Genomic DNA, 24,445 nt, shown 5'->3' on the forward strand with positions numbered 1-24,445 from the left:
CTTTGAAATGCGCATGTGCCGACTTAGGCGGCCCGACTGGGGGAGGGATTCGGCCGGAGTTTGGTTGGAAATGCAGAGTTCGGGACTGGGGACAGAGGAGATCAAGGTTCGGGAGAGAACGCGGGGGTGGAGAGGCGCGGTCGACAAGTAGAGCGCAAGAGCTGGAAGTAGAGCAGAAAGGAGACAGAGTAGGAGAGGGCCTCCCGCCTCCTGGGCTCTCCTTCTCGGTCTGGGAGTTCCTCCTCCCCACTGCTGAACCCTGTTCAAAGTCGCGCGCCTTTCCCTGCGTATGGCATTACGTCATACATAAGGTCTCCGAGATGGTGTGGATGAGACAATGCTCAATGAGACAATTCCCCCAATAAACACGCATGCGTAGCGGCCCACTGTTTTCAGTGAGTTCAGTGACCAGTCTGGAAGTTTTGAAAGGTTAGACATGAATAGATCCTTCATTAATTGTGCATTTCGATTCAGATTTGTTGAGTCTTTCCCTCCAAATAGCTGCAATCCCTCGTCTGCCAAATCTGTAAACACCTCCAGCCCCAATACCTCTGCTTTTATCTCCTATTCTTGACTGCCACGGCTATCCCACATAGCGCTAAACTCCAGATATTTGTAAACCATATTGAATGTCCCATCATTTCTCGGTTTCAAAGCGTCCTTAAAACCTTTGCATAGGTCTTTGATCATGTTTCCCCAGTCTGCTCCCATATATGAGGGTGAAGCCTTACTACCTTTAACATTCATAGTATGGAAGCAGGCCATTGGGCCTAGTGAGTCCATGCCGACCCTCCGAAGAGCATCCACCCAGACCTAGCCGTCTCTTACCTTGTCCCTGTATTTCCCACCCTAGACATTATGGGCAATTTTACATAGCTAATCCACCTAACCTGCGCAATTTTGGGCTGTGGGAGTAAACCCACGCAGACACGGAGGGAATATGCAAACTCCACACACACATTCGCCCGAGGCTGGAATCGAACCCGGGAGCCTGGCACCGTGCCGCCTAATGAAGGTTATTATTTACACAACACATCTAATTATGGGGATTTCAAATAAAGCAATGTGGAGATATGAAAGATGATGCTGCCACTTTGACAGGTCTTTTACTTATACTATTGATTGACAGCTGCGTCAAGGAAGGGTGGGACAGGACGTGGGCAACTGGCGCATGTGCAGTGAAAGCAGTTGATTTTTTAAAGGGGGGGCGGAAAGGACTGCAGTTGGATGGTCAGCTGAGCTTATTCAATTGTTAATAGTCTTGACGTGATTGGAGGTGCCTGTTTTTTTTTTGGCGTATCTGCGATGTCCTCGTTATTGGCGCGAGGAGGAGTGGTAAGGCCCGGTGTTATGCCGCCTCTCTGGTGTCCTGTTCCCCAGGTTAGAGAAACTTTAGGAGGGCCTTGGAGAACCAGGGACGGTGCAGGGCTGACGTTTCGGGCCAAGACCCTTCATCAGATGAATGCCTTCCTGTTCCTATGATGCTGCTTGGCCTGCTGTGTTCATCCAGCCCTGCACCTTGTTGTCTCGGATTCTCCAGCATCTGCAGTTCCTACTATCAGGGAATATGCAGGAGTTTCTTGTAAATACTTTTGTGTGGGACTCGAATTGGTGTTGGTAGGGAGATTCTCAACACATCTCGAGATCAACTTTTCAGTGACTCTCAATTTTCAGCATTAGTGAACTTAAGTTGGGGTCTCACTCGCTGAGTATGTTCAAAACATGTTGCAAATGATTTCCCAGCGATGTCAATATTAAAATAAAAGCTTGAAGTCGTCAAACTATCACTTATGCATATTAATGCAGCGTATTTATTCAAGTTTTACCTACGGAACAAATCAGACAAATAAGGCACACAGTGAAAGAAAGTGCCAGCAATAATTTTTTTTTTGGTTGCTGCTGTGGTTAAATTTAGGAATCTTCGAATTAGTGCACCTAATTTTAGGAAACACTTTTTTGGGTTTGCGTGGGAAATTCTGGCTACTTTAAAATCTAACCGTGGTTCATGCAAAATAGAAAGGTAAATTTTAACCTATAGTTAAATCAAAAGTGATTAGCCAACAGTGTGGGTTTTTTGTTAATTTTTAAACCAGTTTTAATCTGCATGTGTAACTGCAGAATCTAACGTCGTCAGTTTGGCCGAGATCCACAGACGAACCGCTTTCTACGTACTGACTTACTTGGTAATACCAACCTAGCTGACTGGCATATTTCATGGTTCTTCAACGATCAACACCAAACAAATCGTGATAAGACTGAATCTTGTCCTCTGGGCCAGCTGTCCACAATACTTTGTAAATAACTGCATTGAATGTTACAATTGCCTCTGCCTCCCTTCTATGATTATTGTGAATCATGCAGATATTTGAGAGGTTTGATAATAGGCTTCTGCTGAATTGGCTGATTGCAATTGAGGGAATTGTATTAAATGAAGCAAAGCAGCAAGAGCAAGCCCCCCTTCAATAGCCTGATTACTCACTTTTCTTACATTGATAAACTGTTATCTGTCTAATGATTACTCCTTTTGCACTTACTGAAGTAGGCAACAATTGCATTATATAGTGCTTTTAATCAGTAAAATTTGGCATGGTACTTCTCAGGAATATTAAACAACTTGTCCTATCACATGGGGGGGAAAAAAACAAAACTACTGGCAGGTTCAAAGGAGAAATTGGGGTAGAATGGCACAGTTCCCTCAGATATGTTCTGAGCTGTTATGACACACCTCTGGAACAAGTGGAGCTTGAACTCCTGGCCAAGAGGTGGGGACATTACTATGCTATGAGTCTTAGTCTTAAGGGAAATGTTGTAGGCCCAACCATCTTCAGCTGCTTCATCAATGACTTTCCCTCCACTGTTCACTGATAATTATGTACCATTCAGTATCATTCATGACTCTTCAGAAACTGATGAAGTCTGTGTTCTAATGTAGCATACCTGAATGGAATTCAGGTTTGGGCTGATAAGTGACAGGTAATGTAATACAAGTGCCAGGCAATGATCATCTCTGCAAGACAGGATCTAATAATTGTCCTTTGACATTCAATGGCATTAACATCAATGAATCCTCTTCTATCCACGTTGAGGGTTATCATTGACTAGAAATTGAACTTGACTAGCCATATAAATACTGTGTTAATGTGCAAGTTGCAGACAAAAAATCCTGCAACAGTAACTCTGCTCCTGACTGTCCAAAGTCTGTCCACCATGCAGAAGGCACACGTCAGAAGTCTGATTGAAATGCTCCGATACTCTACATTTGCCTGGATGAGTGCAGCTCCAACAGTACCCAAAAGGCTTGATGCCATTCAGGTTGAAGCTGTCCACTTGATTGGCACTACATGCACATTCACTTTACACTTCAGGAGGAGTCTGTACCATCTATAAGATGTACTGCAGAAGTTCACCAAGACTGCATAGATAGCACTGTCAAATATCAAGGGCAACAGATTCATGGGAACACCACAATCTGCAAGTTCACTTCCAAGGTGCTCACCATCTGTTGCCACCTCAGTGTTGCTGGGTTAAAATCCTGGAATTCCTTTCCTAATGGCATTGTGAGTGTACCTACATCAAATGGATTGCAGTGATTTAAGAAGTCAGATCACCACCACCTTCTGGCCCAGCCAGCTACATGCACATCCCCTGAATGGGATTTTTAAAAAAAAATCAAAGTCCCTGAAAACGTCAGGGCAGGTAGTTAAGAACATAAGTAATAGGAGCAGGAGTAAGCCATTCATCTCATCAAGCCTGTGCTGCTACTCAGTGAGATCATAGATAATCTTTCCACTTCAATACCATTTTCCTATGCTTTTGCTGTATCACCTGGTCTTAAATGTAGAAATCTATCGATATTGGTTTTGAACACACTCAGCTAGTGAACTCCAGATAAAGTGGCTCAGCAGGTATATTGGGATAGTTTGCTTTGTTGAGTAAGCAAAACAAAAGTGGAATCTATGCTAGAATTATGTATAACAGAAGTTAGACAGCAACTAATGTGTGAGATACAGTTATGGTCGCTGCATTACAGGAAGGATGTGACTCCAGTTGAATGTCTACAGGATATGAATGAGGGAAGGATCCTTCCAACAATAGAACTATAGTTGAAGAGGGAATGCACAGGCTTGCGATACATGCTTTGAAATGAAGGTGTTGAGGGAAGTTTTGCAAATGATAAAATTGAGGTGTCTGGATAAGAAGGATCTAGTACCTTTTAGAAGATAGATCAATAATTATGTGGTTGGTATAGGTTTAAAGTAATTGGCTAGAGAATTAGGAAAGAATCTTTGAAAATGATTTTACCCAAAGTGTGAGAGAAAGTATCTAGAGATCGGGAACCTTCCTTGAGGAGAGACATCTGTACTTGCAGGAGACATCTCTAACTGGCAGCAAATATAAAGAAATGGTAAAGCTTGGGACCGTCACTCCGCTTCCAGAAGCAGTGACAGCCAGGTCTACGGTGCATACTTATACCCAGAGCTATTTAACAGCTAGGCTGAAAGTCACCAAAAGTCCAAGAGTGACATTGGAAAACTGTAAGTGCATTGATTGATGTAAAGCTACTGTTAATATTAGAAAAACTTATCACTTATAAAGAAGTAACTACGTGGATTTCAATAAGAAATATTATCAAAAGGGAAGTAAGTTAAATCAAGTTAGAGGTTACTGGTTGGCTACAGACAAAACAGAAATAGAAGGATCGTTCTTATGTTGGCAGGCTGTGACTAGTGGGTTACCTCAAGGATCAGGACATGGGCCCCCACTGTTCACAATATATATTAATAATTTTAGTTGTGTAGACTAAATGTAATATTTCCAAATTTGCAAATGATAAAAAGCTAAGTGTCATGACGAAGATGTAAAGTAGCTTTAGGTGATTTTGGACAGGCTCAGTGAATGGGCAGGAATGTGACAGATGAAATATCATGTGGAAAATGTAAGGATATCCATGTTGGTAGGAGGAACAAGTATGCAGAGTATTTCTTAAATGGCGATAATTTAAAAATGTAGATGTACAAAGAGACCTAAGCATCCTTGTCCCAGTCACTGAAGGCTAATATGCAGGTGCAACAACAAATCAGAAGGCTAATGAATTTAACCTTTATTGAAAAATGATTTAAGTACAGGAGTAGTGAAGTCTTGCTTCAATTGTAAAGTAGCTTGGTTAGACTGCACCTGGAGCACAGTGTGTTGTTTTGGCCTCCTTATCTCAGGTGTATATTATTGCTACGAGCATTGAACAGACTTGTTCCTGTGATGGTAGGACTGTCCTATGAAGAGAGATTGGGCAAACTCCAGAGTTTTGAATAATAAGAGGTAATCTTATTGAAACTTGCAAAGTACTTAAAGAAATAAACAGGATAGATGCAGGTAAGAAGTTTCTCTTGGTTGAAGAGTCTAGAGCCAAGGGCCACAATTTAAAAATAAGTCAGTCTTTGAGTATGTTCAGAGATTGATAGTTTTCTAGTTATGGATAAAAAGCTGGAAATTGAGATCAGACTGGATTGCACAGATGTCCTGATCTTGTAAGTCTTGTGTGTTTCTAACTGGAGGTGACAATCTTATATTTGCTTAGTCTCCATGCAAGGTTCACTTGTTATTGCTACTGATCGAAATCAAATAAATAATATTTCAATATTAGCAAAGCTCCCAATACAGTTAGTTCTTCTAATGGAGATTTCAATAGCGGCCAGAGCTATTTGACACAGCTGTCCACATGAATATAGCTGCATTACTTCACATAAACTGTAAGGAACTTCAGAATGTGTCAAAAAACTGAAAGAACTGTAGATACTGGAAATCTGAAACAAAAACAGAAATTGCTGGAAAATCTCAGCAGGTCCGGCAGCATCTGTGGAGAGAAATCAGGGTTGATGTTTCGGGTCGAATGACCCTCCTTCAGAACTGTTCTGAATTTTGTTTCAGAATATGTATACCCATATACAATTACCATCGATAATTTGGGAGGCATAAATATCATACCCTGAAAATCATCTTTTGTGTTCTTAGATGTCTTGGTACCGCTTTCTCCATATTAGCAGCAGTGTGAAGCATCTGTTCAGAGCTGACTTTCAAGGACGGGAACCATGGAAATGTTGGATAAGGAAGCATCTACCTGCAGTAACTGCAAGACGTTGGAAACATGGTGCTGCAGATTCGTTGAACTGTTCCTGGTTGATGCATGATCAACACTTGGGTAAGGCAAGATATTCCAAATTGAAATTTGGACATGAAAATTTGTGTGTTGCTGTTTTAATGCAGCCTCTACTTTCAACTTTCCACATTTGCAACTTCTTTTGATTGTATATGTATCACCTGCATGTCATTCATGTACATATCATTCTCCAGTTCGGATGGTAAGGTAGTCCTAGATTGTTGTTTTCAATTGAATTGAGTACTGTTTTATTGAAGAATGACAGAGTTGGTTTGGTAAAATTTAGTGGTTGGCAGTGGTTGGGAATTGAAGATGTTGCAAATTTGGTGACATTTAGAACTGCAGTAACAGGAATATTAAAGATTTTTTTGGGATATCTTAGCTGTTTTTAGTTGAGCATTTTATCAACTTATTTTCAAAAAGTTTCTCCGCAATAAAATAAGCGAGCAGCTTTCAAGAAAATCTTGCCATTTTTAATTAATGTCAGGATGTTATCAGAAGCTCTATCATATTGCTATATTTAATTTGAATCATTTCTACACATTTGAATTGATAACTGGCTTTAGTGATTCTCTTCATGTAAATAGCTCATGGATAATCTATATTGGGTGTCTGAAGTAATGTTTGAGGTAGATTTAAAGTCTGCATGCTGCTTTTTTTTTAAGTGGCTGAAATAACCATCTTGATTACTAATCTGCCTGAATGCAAAGCACCATAAATAAACATAATTTCCATTTATTTATTTGTGCAGTATTCTACATTCATAAGTTCCATTTATTATTTTCAAAAAAAATTGTGATTCTGTGAAACTTTATACACGTTGTCCCTTTTCACTGCATAGAATCAAATAAACAGCTCCAAAAACTCTGCAAGATTCCATTTTTCCTTCTACGAATGCACAAGCAAGAATAAAAGCTTTGATTTGCGAAGGGAGACATTTAATTTAAAAATCCAACCAGTTCATATGTGCTGGCAAAATTGTAGTACTTCATTCACATTTCAGTTATAGGGGTTAGTGGCAGTTATTGCTTTTAAAATCAATGGTCCTCGGTAAATGGGTTTTTAAAATTTCCATTGCTCCACTGTCCATGTTATATCCGGATTAATACTCCTGTATTTATTACACTGATATCTGAAGCTGTCTAAATGCATGCCTTGTCAAGTCAGTTAACATTGAAGAACTAAAATCTTATTACTACTATAGAATTGAAGTATAGTGACATGGTGATGCGATTAAATTACGTTTGGCTGCGAGATCATTGTCGCTCTGCATCGTGTTACAACCCAAAGACTAATCAGCGGAGCTTGGACACAGCTCAGGTGGATTTGGCTATTAAGCCAGCAAAGATACATTCTGACAATGATACAATCTACATAACCTGTAAGTTACTACTCCTTTTGTGTACATAATGCGTATTGTGTTTCTTTTTCTCTCTGAACTGAGATCTTTGAGCTGTCTGAGAATTGAATTTAAATTGTAATGTATTTTTGATGCTAGCTTGCAACACAGGTTCTTTTGAGCATATCTAACATGAATGTTTTTTCCTTTGCTATAACCATTTGAGTTTTTTCCTTGTTTAACAGGGCCAGATAATCACATGACCAAATACGCCTTGTCATGGTTGGCAAAATATTCTTTTGAAGGCCAGAAACAGACAGTCCAACGTCGTATCCTCTGGAATGCTTCCATTTATAATGAAGCCAACATGCCTTATGTTACTTACAATTCTGTGATGGAGTCGGATGAGGAACTGAAAAAATTTTTGGAAACCTTCCTGCTTTATGGCATTGCTTTTGTTGATGAAGTTCCTGTGAGTGTTGAGGCAACAGAAGCTGTAGCTTTACGTGTTGGTTTGATCAGGTGAGATTTTCTTACAGATGATAGGAATTTCTTTGGATGTAGTATTAAAGTTTTAAATTCTGAACGGATCAATTTTTTTTTATTAACTGTGTCGAAAAGCAATCGTAGGTCTATTTTGATATACTGAATACTGAGGAAAATAAGTTGTCTACTATTTTTAACATATTGTATCAGCTGTTAAGATCTCAGTTGGGACCAGTAATGTTTTAAAAAGAACTTCAAACTTGTGGGTATCAACAGAATCGCACCATGAGATCTCGTATCCAAAGAGTTACTATACAGAAGTTAAACAAAGTAAGTATCACTGCTGTAACACTCTATTTTATAAACACTTCTTCATGACCCAAAATCTCAATGGAACACTCGCTTTTCTACTTGTATTTCCAGCTGAGATTTGTACTAACTTGCAGAATCTTGAGAGGTTCCTTCACCTTTCCTGTGACCAAACCAAGGAATGCCACACTTCTCAGGAATTTGCTTTGTTCCTCTCCATGTTCCTGGTTTTCTCTGATGTACGAGATTTCTTGGGACCTTTCCACTAGCACTTGGCTAGCTGATCCTTCAACTTTCCTTCAGTACTTCTTCATAATTGTGAACATACAGGCTCGAGCATGAGCCTCACGGCATTTTTGCTTTCTGACTTCAACTCAGAAATACTGCTGGTTGCTAATTGCCCTCTACGCCTGGCATATTCTTTCTCTGCCTTCTTCAGAAAGCTTTAAATCCAGACTTTGACCTTTCTTCCAAGATGCCTACAGATACTGTGTATCCTGAAGAGATATTCAGAGTGCTAAGTGTGGATACCTCTTCCTCACCATCTCAGTAACTCAATAATTCTTGCCCTTTGATTTGCAACTTCTGATGTATCCAGCATTCAAAATTTAGCTATCACAAAATCACTGATCTCTAACAGAGCATAAAGAGGCTGTTTGACCCATCATGGCTTGGTGTCCTTCTACCTTTTTTTTCCCCATAAACGTGTATTGTTTTCATTTAAACAATCACTGTATGAGCAACCCAAATGGGACATAAGTATCAAGAGACAGCAGAGTTCAGGCACATGGCAGTTCATTCAAGCAGTCACTGGTATCATGCAAGGGGGGTAGGGTGGGGTGGGGGGTGTGCTGGTAGGGGGGTGGGGCACTTTTGCTGTCTGAACCTGGTTTGAATCTCTTCCTCTAATGCTTTTGGTGATTTTTTAAAAAAATATATAAGTGAATCTATAGTTACTTTGGAATCTATATCTCTGATTATGTGAAGGATCTTAACTAAAACCTACTCCTAATATTATAACAGATTAATTAAATAATTTAAGACAAACAGCTAATTAGCATGAAAATGTTCTTATCTATGTAAGCAATTGCAGCTGCACATTGTATCTCATTTAACGCAAACCTGCTATTGTTCTCCTTTCTGAGACTACATTAAGCAAATATTTTCTCACTTGCTCTAACTACTGTCAGCCGTGTTCTGCAGAGCTTACTGGGGCAATTGTCAGCCATTTTGTGCCACTGAGTCATGGGCAGCCTTAACAATCATCTAATGCCTTCTTGAATGCCTCAATTGTATCGGCTTCCATCATACCCTAAGCTGTACATTCTTGACCATAGCTACTCTCAGAATTTTTTTTTTTGTTGTCTCATGTATGTTTCTTTTGTGAAGCGCTTTATATCTGTGTTCTTTGGTTCTCAATCTTCTTATAGTCCAGAACAGTTTCTCCTTAAATACTTTGTCTAGACCTTTGATTTTGAAAACTTGCATCGGATCTCCCCTTGCTGTCTGAACTTCTCCCATTTATCCTTAATTAAAGTTTTTCATGTCTGGTACCATTCTCATAAACCTTTTTTGTACTGTCAATGCATTCACATTCTTCCTAAAGTGTACAGTTCTGGGAACCTCAAAATCTTTTAACTGAGGTCTAACTAGTATTGTACATAAGGTCAGCATAATCTCCCTGCTTTTGCAATAGGTGCCCCTATTTATGAAGTCTAGAATATTGCATGTTGTAATAACCAGCATCTCTGCCTGTCCTGCCACCTTCGATAACTTATGCACATATCCACACAGAACTCTCTGGACCTGCATACCCTTTTGGAGTCGTAGTTTACTTTACGCTGTTTTTGAATGTTCTTTGTACCAAAATGTATCACCCCTCACTTTGCATGAGACTTCAGCTGCTACACATCTGCCTACTCGACCAATACTGTCCTCCTCACATATCTTCAGAACTTTGCAACCTGTATCATCTGCAAACTTTTGGAATTAATCCAGATCTTGGTGAGTTGGGCCAGTTATTTATACATAATATACAATACATCAGAAAAGACAAGGGTTCCAATCCTGATCCTGGGAACTCCGCTAGAAATCTTCCTCCTGCCTGAAAAATAACCATGAACAATTGTCCATATCCCTGAGCCAATTTTGGATTTACATTGCTACTGTTCCTTTTATTCCACAAGTTATTACTTTTCTTATGTCTGTTATACAGCAATGTATCAAAAGTCTTTTGGAAGTCCATGTACACCAGATCAACAACATTTCCCTCCTCATTCCTTTCTGGCACTTCTTCAAAGAAACCCTAGCAAGTTAGTGAGGCACAATTTTCCTTTTAATAAATCCATACTGCTGTTCTGAATTAACCCATATTCTTCCATATGACTATTATTCCTATCCTGAATAATTGGTGTGTAATTGCTGGGCTTATCTTTATAACTGTGTTTTAAAACAAGGGTGCGGTGTTTGCAATTCACAAGTTCCCTGGTATCACCCCTGAATCTAGGGAAGATTCAAAGATTCAGTGCCTGTGTACTCTCTCCTCTTTTTCAGTATCCTTGGATGCATCTCATTTAGTATTAGCAATTTTAATTACTTATCCAATACCACCTCCACGTCAGTTTTAAACCCTTCGGTAACTGGATTTCCTCCTCTGTCACCACAATATCCAAACAAATAACACTTTCTAACACAGCAGACAGCATTGTTTTCTGTCACCCCTGCAAATATATGAAATTAATTAAACTTGCAGCCAATTATTAATGCAACAAGATCTTATTGCAATGAATTAAAATTCTGGATTGTAATTTGTGGAAGATGCTTCATGTGTGTGTTTTAATAGTATACAATCTAAACTTGAGTTTGAGGAGTGATTGGGGTTGAGGGAGACACCTGAAAGAAACTATCAGGACATTAATATATTTTGACAATCTCTTGGAATAGACAAAACTTGGTCAAATAAATCCTCACAATTACAGTTGGAAATTACTCTTTGGAATTGTAGACTGATATAGAATGGCATCACAAAAGAGGTTGTTCGGCCTATTCTTTCTACATGTTAAAAATTGCCACTTTTTCGACAGTTATTGTAAGTCTACGTTCTCTAGTCAATGTCCCTTCTGCCACTGGAAACAGTTGCCAATTTATTTTATCAAAGTCCTTTGTAATTTTGAATACTACCTATTAAATCTCTCCTATATCCTATGTTCTGTAACCAAGGACGACAGCCCCCTTCTCTGGTGTCCAAGGAAATGAACATGCATATCCCTAATACCACTCTAATAAAACTCTTTTGTGCCATTTCCTTGGCCTTCTTAGCCTTCTCATAGCAACATAGCCTACTCCTATTCCGCCATTCGACTCAAAGCATGATTGATCTCTCAATAAGTTGCAATCTCTACTGCATTTTCCAGTCTGACTCCCACCATCCATCAATAATCCTTGACTCCATTATCTATTAAAAGCTTATCTAACTCTGCTTTGAATAAATTCAATGATTCACCTCCACTGTTCCGACGCAGCAAATTTCATAGGTTAATGATCCTCAGAGCAAAATTCTTGTCATTTTTGTCTTCAAAGGGAAGGCTGTTGTTCTTAAACTGTGTCCCCTAGCTCTAATCTTCCCCATAAATATGCAAAGTGATTGGGACAGGTCTCAGAGTGGATCAAAGGCCTATTGTTCCAAAGATGCATAATCCAAATAATCTTTTTAAAAAATAATATATCAACGTGTGTAACAGATCATGAACTCTTAATCAAAGGCCACTCTGTTACTTGCAGGAGTGACTTGTTTTTTACTGTTGTACCCAATGTGTTTCCAAAGGCCACTTCATTCCTTACAGGAGTGATTTTTTTTTTTAAAACTGTTACACCCAGTGCCATTTCCTTAACAGAGACCTTAGGTGAAGGTTACAGAATTTGGAGAACCTTTTCAGAGAAGTCCCATGGTCCAGTTTGTGGGTGGAATAAGACTATGCAATTCTTCTCAGCAAAATGAGGGAGCTCAAAGTCCACCATAAGTTACCTTGCCAACTAATGGCAGATTCCTCAAATATGTTGTGGAATCTCTTAAACTGAAATGCTTGAATTGTCCACATTACTCAGACAAAGCTTAAGGGTCTTTTGCCAATTAATATAAATCTATTTGCTCTAATTATTATGTCTTATGTATGAGGGGTACCATAACGTCTTTGCATTGGAACTATGTATCTCTATTAATAAAGATCAAAATCCTATTTGCTTTAAAAGCCTTTTCCAGCTTGACCTGTCACCTTCAAAGACTTGTAGAAATACACTTTTAGGATTTTGTGCATCTCAATAAAATTATGGACTGGATTTTTCCACTCTATTTCTTTTTTTAACATTAATATAACTCCACATTTCTGACAGGATATTCTGATCAGGGGTCCTGCAGAAATGTGAAGCTGTACTTTAAACCTGACAGGTCCTTCAACGCAGATTAGCCAGGGAAAGGCTCTTGGCAGTCAATGCCATTTTCTGTGATTGTGATGTCTATCATCACAATCAGCCACTTTGACATCTCCTGTGAAAGGCTAAGTATGCAAGCTAAGTATGATGTTAGGGTGCCAGATGGGCAGAGGTAGTGTGGCAGTGATTGATGGCCTGTTTAGGGTCAATAAGAAATATGTGTCCAGGATTATGGGAAGGGTTTCTGGAGTTGGCAGGGGAGTAGATATTAGGTCCCAGGTGGGAAGTGGGGATATCTTGCCCCAGAATTTGAATGAGGTGTAATGAGGAGGGGATTGGTCAGTTGGGAGGTTAGTGCAATAGTTACACAGGAGTTACCCCAATATGCAACTAAAACACTATTTGCTTTCTCTATAGCCATTTTACACTGTTAGTGTTTGTTTGGGAAGACTATGACTCCCAATTTACAAGAGTAGGATTAATCACCGTTTGGACTGTAGACCAAGACAAGCAGTCAGAAACAGATGAAAAATCCGAGAACAGTAGATGAAAAGTTACCATCTACAACTCTGTTGCTGGAAAGCAAACATTGTCTTGATGTTTTAACTCTGGGGTGGTTAGAAGTGAGTAGTCTTTTTTAAAATCTCAACCATTCAAATTCAAACTAGATTATGCATAATCCATTAAGGAGATCAATGTGTTTTCTGTATTGCTATGCTGTAGGGTTTCCAGAGAACATTGTTATTCAGTTTATACATCTACACCTTTTAGAGCATTCCATATTAAAGTGAAATGTGATTTATACCAAATTGATCTGTTCTTCGTGCTAATTAGAATACCATTGAATATACAAATAAGTACAATATAGATACCTTGGAAAGGCAAATGAGGGCAGGACTTATACACTTAATGGTAAGGTCCTGGGGAGTGTTGCTGAACAGAGAGACCTTGGAGTGCAGGTTCATAGTTCCTTGAAAGTAGAGTCGCAGGTAGACAGGATAGTGAAGAAGGCCTTTATTGGTCAATGCATTGAGTATAAGAGTTGAGAGATCATGTGGCGGCTGTACAGGACACTGGTTAGGCCACTGTTGGAATATTGCTTGCAATTCTCAATTCTGCTCTCCCTGCTATAGGAAGGATGCTATGAAACTTGAAAAGGTTCAGAAAAGATTTACAAGGATGTTGCCAGGGTTTGAGGGCTGAGGCTGAACACACTTGGGCTACTTTCCCTGGAGCGTTGCCAGCTGAGGGATGATCTTTATAGAGGTTTATAAAATCAGGAGGGGCATGGATAGGGTAAATAGACAAGATCTTTCTTCCGGGGTTAGTGAGCCCAAAACTAGAGGGCATAGGTTAAAGGTGAGAAGGGAAAGATTTAAAAGGGACCTAAGGGGCAACATTTTCATGCAGAGGGTGGTGCGTGTATGGAATGAGCTACCAGAGGATGTGGTGGAGGCAGGCTCAATTACAACATTTAAAAGGCATCTGGATGGGTATATGAATAGGAAGGGTTTCGAGGGATATGGGCCAAATGCTAGCAAATGGGACTAGATTTATTTAGGATACCTAGTCAGCATGGACAAGTTTGACTAAAGAGTCTGTTTCCATGCTGTATACCTCTATGGCTGTATGACTTTGTGCAGTTATTTACATTTCCACTTACAATCCAAACTGTAGATAATTTTAATGTGATAACTAATGCTTTTAAATTATGTGCATTCGGAATTCTAACTGTGATCATGAACATCCCCATTTAAAAAAAAGCAGTGATTTGATTTATTTATTGTCACATGTATTTTGTTACAGAAATACAGTGAAAAGTGTTGTATAGTGTTGCCAATCTGGTGCCATCTTAAAACACAGAAAAGTAAACCAAAACATAGAATATAAAAGGCAGAAGAATAAAGAAAAAGTGTTAACTTTACAGTTCATCTTGTTAAGTGCCCCACTATGCCCCTTTGTTACTCCGCCACCGCTGGAACAAAAGTCACCACTCTTCAGTGCCATCTCGCCTCCACCAACACCCTCATCACTGAGTCCTCAATGTAGGTGCCATTGCCAGGTGCCGTACCAGCCCAAACTCGACTTCAGTTTTGGACCCACCTCGCTGATGCAGCCACTGCCGATACCACAGGGTCCTGTGCTGGGCCAAACTCACCTTGACTGCTGCGTCCATGAATCTGTGTTGGATGCAGATACTGCTGGGAACCCAAACTCACCTCCATCACAGCAGCCCTGAATCGGTAGTAGGATCGCCTCCTTGATGCACCCAAAGCCTCTCTGACACCACTGCCACAAGTCTGTGCTGATCCAACTTGCCACCGCCGATGCTGTCACTGTGAATTCCTGAGCTCTTCAACAAGAGGTAGTAGAATAAAAAGAGGAAAAAAAAACAAGAGAGGAATTAAAAGAAAAAGACGAAGAGTGGATGGGCCCTGGGCTCAGAAGCAATGCTCCACTGCCATTTTACCGGAACCAGTCTGTTACATACCCAAATGGTTGAATAAAAGGTTCATAATCGATGTGTATGTCATGATACTTTACTCTTGTGTCGTCAGGTTCCGTTATTTCCTCCATTCCAGGAACATAGTTAATTCACTGGTTTCTGTATTTTACGTAGCAAGGTTGGGAGTGGTTGAGTACTGGGAGCAGGTTTGCTACATTGTTGATGGTTTGAAGCTTCTTGTATCAGGAATCCTTCCTGCATTAAGTTATGATATATTTGAATATTCAAACTGATGCGAAAATCAAGCTGTAACAATTCACTTCAAAATTAAAGTTGGATTACAAGGTCATAACTCTCGAATTATTTGAATTAAATGAAGATATTGATTTGAAACAGCAACTTCATCTTGGTGATTGTTAAACATCTAATCAGCGCTGCTGTTACTCTTGAATTGAGCTACCGACTTCTTTATCTTTCTACAGAGAAAGAGATATAAGTCAAAATTTCTGGCTGGAAAATTGGTTGGTTTGTAAAGAAGGTGCTTGGTTATGTTATTCTTACTTTCAAAAAGCAAGCAACTTGTGATAATTTCAATTACTGAGTAGGGACTGGATAGATACATATTCTAAAATCCTAAAAGTATTTTGACGTGGTTATTAATTGCCCTTCTTTCTCTTGTTTCTGAAGGGAGTCTATTTTTGGCCGAATGTGGGATTTTACTTCGGATTTTTCTCGTGGCGACACTGCATACACAAAGGTGGCTCTGGATCGCCATACAGACACTACTTATTTTCAGGAACCTTGTGGGTATGTGTATTTCTTATTAGTGTAGAATTAGAAGACATTTTTCTGCTTTTCTGTTTCATTTCTTGTCGCCTATTCAGGCACATGATTTGTCTTTCTGTTGACTCCGACATTACGGCTCACCAGATCACTTGTATGACTGCCTTTCCTTTTAAAAAGAGCAGGAAAAAAAATCTGAAGTACATTTTCTGAGGTATTCTGTCACAACCAACTCTTTCTTTTTTTCTCAAAGATGTTGAAGAGTCATTCTGTTGATACGAAATTTAAAGCGCAATTCTAAAATGTATATTCAATAAATTAATTGAATAATAATCTTTGCATAAGGTGCTGAAGGTCAGCTGGTACCTGTGAATTCTGAAGCCCACCATGGAAATGCCGTATTCAAGTTGAAATTAGGGAATATCATGGGATGGGAAATCTGTTTGTATGATGAGCGAGAAACCAAACTTTTGTGTATTCGACCCTGTTTTCATTAATAGGGTCCTAAATAAACTTGTAGTTCATGCCTTCCATACAGCTGACTTCTGCCTATTTGTGTATCCTTTTTAATAGAGTTCAACTGTTCCATTGTTTGAGGCATGACGGAACTGGTGGAAGAACACTGTTGCAGGATGGGTTTCATGCTGCCGAAAACGTACGAAAAGAAAATCCACATAACTTTGAAGTGCTTACTAAAGTACCAATAAAACATGAATACATAGAGAATGTAGGAGGATGCCACAATCACATGATTGGAATTGGACCAGTTCTGAATGTTTATCCTTGGAATAATGAATTATACCTAATGAGGTGAGCTTAAAGAGGTTTATAAAACCATGAGAGTCATCAATAGGGTAAATAGACAAGGTCTTTTCCCTGGTGTGGGGGAATCAAAAGCTAGAGGGCATAAGTTTAGGGTGAGAGGCAAAGATTTAAAAGGGACCTAAAGTACAATTTTGTGTATGGAATGAGCTGCCAGAGGAAGTGGTCGAGACTGGTACAATCACAACATTTAAAAGGCATCTGGATGGGAATATGAATAGGAAGGGTTTAGAGGGACATGAGCCAAATGCTGGCAAATGGGACTAGATTTATCTAGGATATCTGGTTGGCATGGACAAGTTGATCCAAAGGGACTGTTTCTGTGCTGTACATCTCTATGCCTCTAAGAGGCAACAGATTATTTTGTATTACCACACAGAGTTCCCTTCAACAGATAGCAGTAAAATCCAAGAAGGGAAAATGTTTAATTTTCCTTAGCATCTTTTACCTCTCTCTCTAAATAAAGTTTGCATCGATGCTTCAATGAATAAATACAGTAAGCCTTCAATGATTACTGTAAACTAGTCTAAGAAATGGTTGAAACAGAAACTTTAGAATATCTTTAAGGTGAATTGCCTTTTTTTTATTTTCTGAAGTAAAAAGGGACAGTGGCATCACGGATCCAAAATTGGCTAAATGACAAGAAACAGTAATGTTTAATAGATGTTTCTTGATGGGGGTGACAGGGTATATTGATTCTTGGTTGGGTTGGGTGGAAGATTTGTGGTGTGTTTCCCCAGGCATCAGTGTTGGGATCCTTGCTTTTTCTGATACATGTCAATGATCTACACCTTGATATGTTGGGTGCAGTTTCAAAATTTACAGACGAAAAAAAACTTGAAAGCACTGTCAACTGTGAGGAAGGTAATGTAGAACTTCATGACAACATAGGCAGGTTGGTGAAGTGAATGGAGAGGTAACAGGTAAAGTTCAATACAGACAAGTGTGAGGTGACATATTTTGGTAGGAGAGACATGATGAGGGACAATGGCGGAACTCAAAAGGAGTACAGGAGCAGTTGGAGCTTGGTGTATATGTGCATATGTTACTGGTTGAGAATGTAGTTAATAAAACAGACAGTACTCTAAGTGTTAATGGGGGGATAGAGTACAAGGACAAAGTGGTTATTAAATTTACACAAGGTACTCGTTCACCTTCATCTGGAGAATTGCATCCAGATCCAGATGCCACATTTTTATGAAAGATGTGAATGCATTGGGTGGGATGCAGAAGAGGTTTATGAGAATTATTTCAGTGAAGGTAGATTGGAAAAGACCTTCAAGTGAAGACTGAGAGACGATCTCATTAAAGTATTCAAAGTTATGAGAGATCTGGACAAAAGAAATGAGTAGAAAATGTTCCCACTCCTGAAAGAATCAAGAAGTGGCTCAAATTTAATGCAGTGAGTAAAATACATGAGCAAAATCTTTGTCTTTCAATGACTGGTTGGTTGGTTGGTTGATTGATTTTGATTTATTGTTACATGTACCTAAGTACAGTGAAAATCATAGGGTGAAAAAAACTTGGACAGAGTGAGGCATTCAGGTTACACCCCGTAGGATTTCCTCTAGGCAAGAACAACATTAACAAGATCAACATTATTTGGAGTCAGACAGTCTATTCATCAGACTAAAGGGAGTAGCCATGGGTACCCGCATGGGCCCAAGCTACGCCTGCCTCTTTGTAGGTTACGTGGAACAATCCCTCTTCCGTACCTACACCAGCCCTAAACCCCACCTCTTCCTCCGTTACATTGATGACTGTATCGGCGCCGCCTCGTGCTCCCACGAGGAGCTCGAACAGTTCATACACTTCACTAACACCTTCCACCCCAACCTTAAGTTTACCTGGAGCATCTCTAACACCTCTCTCCCCTTCCTGGACCCCTCGGTCTCCATATCGGGCAACCACCTAGAAACCGATATTCATTTCAAGCCCACCGACTCCCACAGCTACCTAGAATACTCCTCCTCCCACCCACCTTCCTGCAAAAATGCTATCCCCTATTCCCAATTCCTTCGCCTCTGCCGCATCTGCTCCCAGGATGAGGCATTCCACTCCCGTACATATCAGTTGTCCTCGTTTTTCAAGGACCGTAACTTCCCCCCCCCTCCAGTGGTCGAGAACGCCCTCAACCGTGTCTCCCACATCTCCCGCACCTCATCCCTCACACCCCGTCCACGCAATAAGAACCAAAAAAGAATCCCTCTCGTCCTCACGTACCACCCCACCAACCTCCGGATCCAACGCATCATCCTCCGACACTTCCGCCTTCTGCAATCCGACCCCACCACCAAAGACATCTTTCCCTCCCCACCCTTTATCTGCTTTCCGGAGGGACCACTCTCTCCATGACTCCCTTGTCCGCTCCACACTCCCCTCCAGCTCCACCACACCCGGCACTTTTCCCTGCAACCGCAGGAAGTGCTACACCTGCCCCCATACCTCGTCCCTCACCCCCATCCCAGGCCCCAAGAAGACTTTCCACATCAAGCAGATGTTCACCTGCACATCTGCCAATGTGGTATACTGCATCCGCTGTACCCAGTGTGGCTTCCTCTACATCGGGGAAACCAAGCGGAGGCTCGGGGACCGCTTTGCAGAACACCTACGCTCGGTTCGTAATAAACAACTGCACCTCCCAGTCGCGAACCATTTCAACTCCCCCTCCCATTCCTCAGATGACATGTCCATCCTGGGCCTCCTGCTTTGCCACAGCGATGCCACCCGAAGGTTGCAGGAACAGCAACTCATAGTCCGCTTGGGAACCCTGCAGCCCAATGGTATCAATGTGGATTTCACAAGTTTCAAAATCTCCCCTCTCCCTACCGCATCCCAAAACCAGTCCAGCTCGTCCCTGCCTCCCTAACCTGTTCTTCCTCCCACCTATCCCCTCCTCCCACCTCAAGCCGCACCTCCATCTCCTACCGACTAACCTCATCCCGCCCCCTTGACCTGTCCGTCCTCCCTGGACTGACCAATCCCCTCCCTAACTCCCCACCTGCACTCACCTTTACTGGCCCCATCCCCGCCTCTTCGACCTGTTTGTTTCCTCTCCACCTATCCTCTCCTCTATCCATCTTCTTTCCGCCTCCCACTCCCTCCCTATTTATTTCAGAACCCCCTTCCCCTCCCCCTTTTCTGATGAAGGGTCTAGGCCCGAAACGTCAGCCTCTCTGCTCCTAGGCCTGCTGTGTTCATCCAGCCCTGCACCTTGTTGTCACAGCAGGGAAGAAGCTGGTTTGAGTCTGGAATGCAATGCCAGACTCTGACGACATGTTTAGTTAAGGCCTTTGAAGAGATGTAGGCATATTTGAAAAGGAATAATGTTCAAGTTACACGAAGAAAGGAAGAGAGTGGCACTGAGATGCACATTTGGAGAACCAGCACGGACACTACCTCCCTGCCTTAACAATTCTGTGATCTCTTTATCTTCCTTTCTCTTGAAACCTCTTGGACAAAGTGGCTTAGTGCTATGCCCTGTGTATTTTCTCAAGATAACTGAGAGAATCTGCCTTTAGTTTTAGAGAAACTGCAGTATGTAATTAGCCTATTATTTCTAAAACAATGTTGCTCCTTGTTCTCCACAAGCAGAAAGTTGTCTTTCTTGATCCCATGACTTTAGCTTTGCCTTCAATGTTAATACAGCCTGTAAAGTATTAACTTCTAGTAAGGTACCCTTGCAACAAAAGGTTTACCTGCATAGCTCCAGATCTCTTGCTTTTAATCATGGATCTCCTCTTATTGCAACACTTCAGTTTACTTTTGGTTCCCTTTTAGATTCCTCAACCACTGGGAATAGTCTGTTTTCTACCTTGCGTGTCCCACCTCTATTTGTAACTTGAATTGCTACCAAATCACCCCGTGATCTCTCTTCTAGCAACAGCTCCTTTGTTTCAAATCTCATTAGCAGCATCTTTCTAACAGTTGCTTTGTCAACAGGTATAACAATTATGACCGAACCATTATAAACACAGTACCTCATGACGTTGTTCATCAATGGTATGTTGCACATCGAGCCCTTACGACAGAACTCCGAAAACCAGAGAATGAAATCTGGGTGAAACTCAAACCTGGAAAGGTAAGGAGGTAAATCATCTTGCAGTTTGGGTGTTAAGTTCAGTGGTGGTAAATATGATTTATCTATGTTGCAGTTACAGGGGCAAAAAAAAGCCTTTTGAACACTGCTGACTGTTTGTAGATATTTTACATAAACATGCTCTAGGGATGTTATTACATATGTAATATCATATCATCTGAACCAGGCCTTCTGGTTCAGAGACAGGGACATTACCATGTGCCACAAGAGCCCTTAAACATTGCAGTTTCACATCAAATGGCTAGCGGGTACATATGTCAATTAAGCCAGTGTATTCATTTGCTTGAATTGGTAGAATCGCTTCCTTTTGCAAGACAAATTGATACTTTTAAAAACAAAGTACTTTCCAAAAGGACTGTGTGAGTTAGTTTTAGTGCAAGATCCATTTACCCACCTGGAACTGTAGTAATGGCCTACTATTTGAGCAAGTGCCTGAATCTTGGATCTATAATAAACAATCGGACATTGCTAAAGAAACTCAGCAGCATCTTTGGAGAGAAAACAGGACTAACATTTTTTCAGAACAGAACAGCAAACCTGAGACCCAAGTGTTGGCATAGGAACACAGTAGTTTATTGAAATGGCAGGCGACTAGATTCATGACGGTTTAAGTGATCACAGAACATGACAGCTTTCATGCAGCTATCAGTAGTCATCCATTCTGTTGTGGATGAAAACATGTTAAGTTATAAATTATTTCACACCCCTACTCCCAGGGCCCCTCCCCACCCCACTTACCTACATATCAGAACAATTATTTACATATCACCTGTATAAGCATGTTCAATCCACTTATTGAAAGTAACATCACCATCTATTGTCTCTAAACTTTGACTAATTCTGCACAGTTCAGATTAGACTTATACGTATGGAGATGTGTAACATATGTATATCGAATTATTTATGATATATGGAAATTCTCCTGGACATACCTCATTTCAACGCCAACTCATTCATCTCTTGAAGAGGCATGTCCAACAAAGAGCTTCGAGGACACAAGATATAGCATATTGTGCATAATATTTTATGCGTAATCCATGATGAACATTGATTCCAACTTGTGCAGTTGTGAATTTTGTAAGTTTGAAGTTTACTGTTCTGTAAATGCTCTGGTTGAGCAGTAGTGTTATAAGCTTTGTAGCAAGCAAACTGTATTATTCCTGCTGCTCTTGTAGTTTTTCACTAAATGTTTCTTACCCATCTCCCTTTTGTTTATGTTAAAGGTTGTACTTTCACAACCTACATTAAAAGCATTTTTAAGGAAAAAGAAAGTCAAACTTTCGTCTGTATGTAAAGGTTCATTTACTCTGATTTTAATGGTTGAAGTTTTGAAAACTCAACCCCTTTACAGTTGTAATTATTTAAGAAATTATGTAGAGCTGCTTAAGATGGTGTTTTGCATTTGAACAGCCACTTATCTCAGTCACTGCCTGTTGGATGTGATATCTGGTTGTCCTAAGAGCAGATGAGTCTCAGGTGTTACTTTGTACATTTTCACAGTGATCTGTATGAGGCAAAGAGGGTCAAAGTACTTTCATAAGTAGAGTACCAATGAGCTATATACCAAAGTTGTTTTTGGATTTTGAATGCTTCTCTGCATCAGTCTTTGAAATAAGTATTTGTGATGAAAGAACAATGCTATTTAACATTGTTTTGTAGTAGTTGTTTCTCATTGGGAAGTCAAAATTGATCCACATGTACTGAAATTGTAACATTTTAAGTGAATGCTTGTATCTACTATAGGTTTTATTTGTTGATAATTGGAGAGTCCTTCATGGACGTGATGCATTTACTGGATACCGTCGCCTGTGTGGCTGTTACCTGGTGAGAGATGATGTACTGAACACTGCAAGATTCATTGGGATCGAGATTTGAAAAACAAATTTCTGAACTTCGTATACAATTTGTTGACTTCAGAGTTTTGACATCTATCTGAATTTTAAATTTACTTTTTTGAACTATGAATTGCTGGTGGAGCATCTTAAAGATCTTGATGAACTGTATATTCACTGAATGAGACAGTTTCACAAATTATATTTAGTTTGCCCTGCTGAACCATAATGTTAGTTTTAAAGCTTTAATTATTATTATCTTTCAACTACTGCCCTTCTTTTCATTTTGACCCACCCTCCTCCTAATGGATTAATGAAGTTTATTATTCCAATTATGTAAAGTGAAATTCGTTGTATACAGTTGGCAAAGAAATTGTGATTTGGAATCATTCATGAAGGACTAGTGTGATGAGCTTGAACAACAAGATCAACAACATGCTCTCTACACTAAATGTTGTTTAGTTTAACAGCATTTGTAGTTTATAGTGCTTTAATTTGAACTTGGCTGCCGCTTGCTAATATGTAGTCTGTGTCAACTTGAAATCCCGTAGTCTATGTTGCACATGCTAAACGAAACACATCTGTTTCAGTCATGTTACATGTAACTGGGCTTTTCCACCCATAATCACTTTATATGACAGTTAACAACCGCACTATTATGGGTAGTATTTTATGCAAAGCCTAGTAAAAGCATAGTAACATTCATGATGTGGAGGTGCCGATGTTGGACTGGGGTGGACAAAGTCAGAAGTCACATGACACCAGGTTATAGTCCCAACAGGTTTATTTGAAAGTTTATTTGAAGTCTTTACCTGATGAAGGAGCAACACTCCAAAAGCTAGTGATTCAAATAAACCTGTTGGACTATAAACCTGTGTCATGTGACCTCTGAATAATATTTATGTTCCATGCTTTATACAGATCAGTTCTGGATATTAGAGTGTTTTGAACTAATACCCAACTTAAGTTCCACCCATATATTTCTGGCAATTCAGAAACTTTTTGTCTTTTCAGACAAAGTTTTTAAATGTGATATAAGGAAGTTGAGAAGATACTAAATCTAGGTTGTAAACGCAGCTATTCGAAAGGGAGGAGAAAGAGAAAATTGAATAGGCCAATAAGTTTGACACCATAGTAGGGAAAATGCTAGGATCCATTATTAGCAATGTTCTATCATAAGTTTGGGTAGAGTGGACGTAAAATTATGAAATTGAAAACAGCTTTATCAAAAATATTGTAAACTTTTAGAGGTTGCAATAATGTATATTCAGGGAACTACACAATGTAATATCTTCTAAATTTTCAGAAAGCCTACGATAAAATATATCACATCTTTACTACAAATGGGGCCCAGGGGATTGAGTAATATTTTGGCAATGATTGAAGATTATTTAACAGACAAAAAAGTGTGGGAATAAATAGATTTTCATTTTTTGGCAGGCTGTAACTAATAGGATGCTGTATGGATCAGGTCATCAACTACTTTAAATCCATAAGAATGTGTTATGGAGGATCAAAGCAATGCATCCAAGTTTGTTGACTTTACAAAATTACTTGCAAAAGTAAGTTGTGAGGGAGAGATAAATGTGCTTATAGACATGTTAAGTGAGGGGCAAGAATATGACAAATGGAATAGAATGTGAATAAGTCAAAGCTATTCATTTCAGGAAAAAAAACATGAAATATTTAGAATTGTAAGAGACTGAGAAATATTGTATTTAGAGGAAGCTGCATGTTCTTGTGCATG

The 24,445-nt window shown here is 39.9% G+C and overlaps 1 protein-coding gene across 4 annotated transcripts; it reads left to right on the top strand.

Moving 5' to 3' along the window:
* The first annotated feature begins 6 nt into the window (after positions 1-6).
* tmlhe (trimethyllysine hydroxylase, epsilon) lies at positions 7-23,089 on the top strand. Of its 4 annotated transcripts, none has more exons than XM_048604885.1 (8): positions 7-106; positions 6,010-6,196; positions 7,359-7,535; positions 7,739-8,015; positions 15,850-15,969; positions 16,519-16,755; positions 20,710-20,848; positions 22,610-23,089. In XM_048604885.1, the coding sequence occupies exons 1-8, from the start codon at positions 8-10 to the stop codon at positions 22,739-22,741; spliced, it is 1,368 nt and encodes a 455-aa protein (XP_048460842.1). In that variant the 5' UTR covers position 7; the 3' UTR covers positions 22,742-23,089. The 4 variants fall into 4 exon arrangements, with proteins under 4 accessions (XP_048460842.1, XP_020391623.2, XP_048460843.1 ...); XM_020536034.2 differs by having other exon boundaries at positions 31-1,015; XM_048604886.1 differs by lacking the exon at positions 7-106 and adding an exon at positions 1,165-1,380.
* Positions 23,090-24,445: the final 1,356 nt, after the last annotated feature.

Source organism: Rhincodon typus, chromosome 14 (genome assembly GCF_021869965.1).
Source record: "Rhincodon typus isolate 14 chromosome 14, sRhiTyp1.1, whole genome shotgun sequence".
In the NCBI taxonomy this organism is placed as follows: Eukaryota; Metazoa; Chordata; class Chondrichthyes; order Orectolobiformes; family Rhincodontidae; genus Rhincodon; species Rhincodon typus.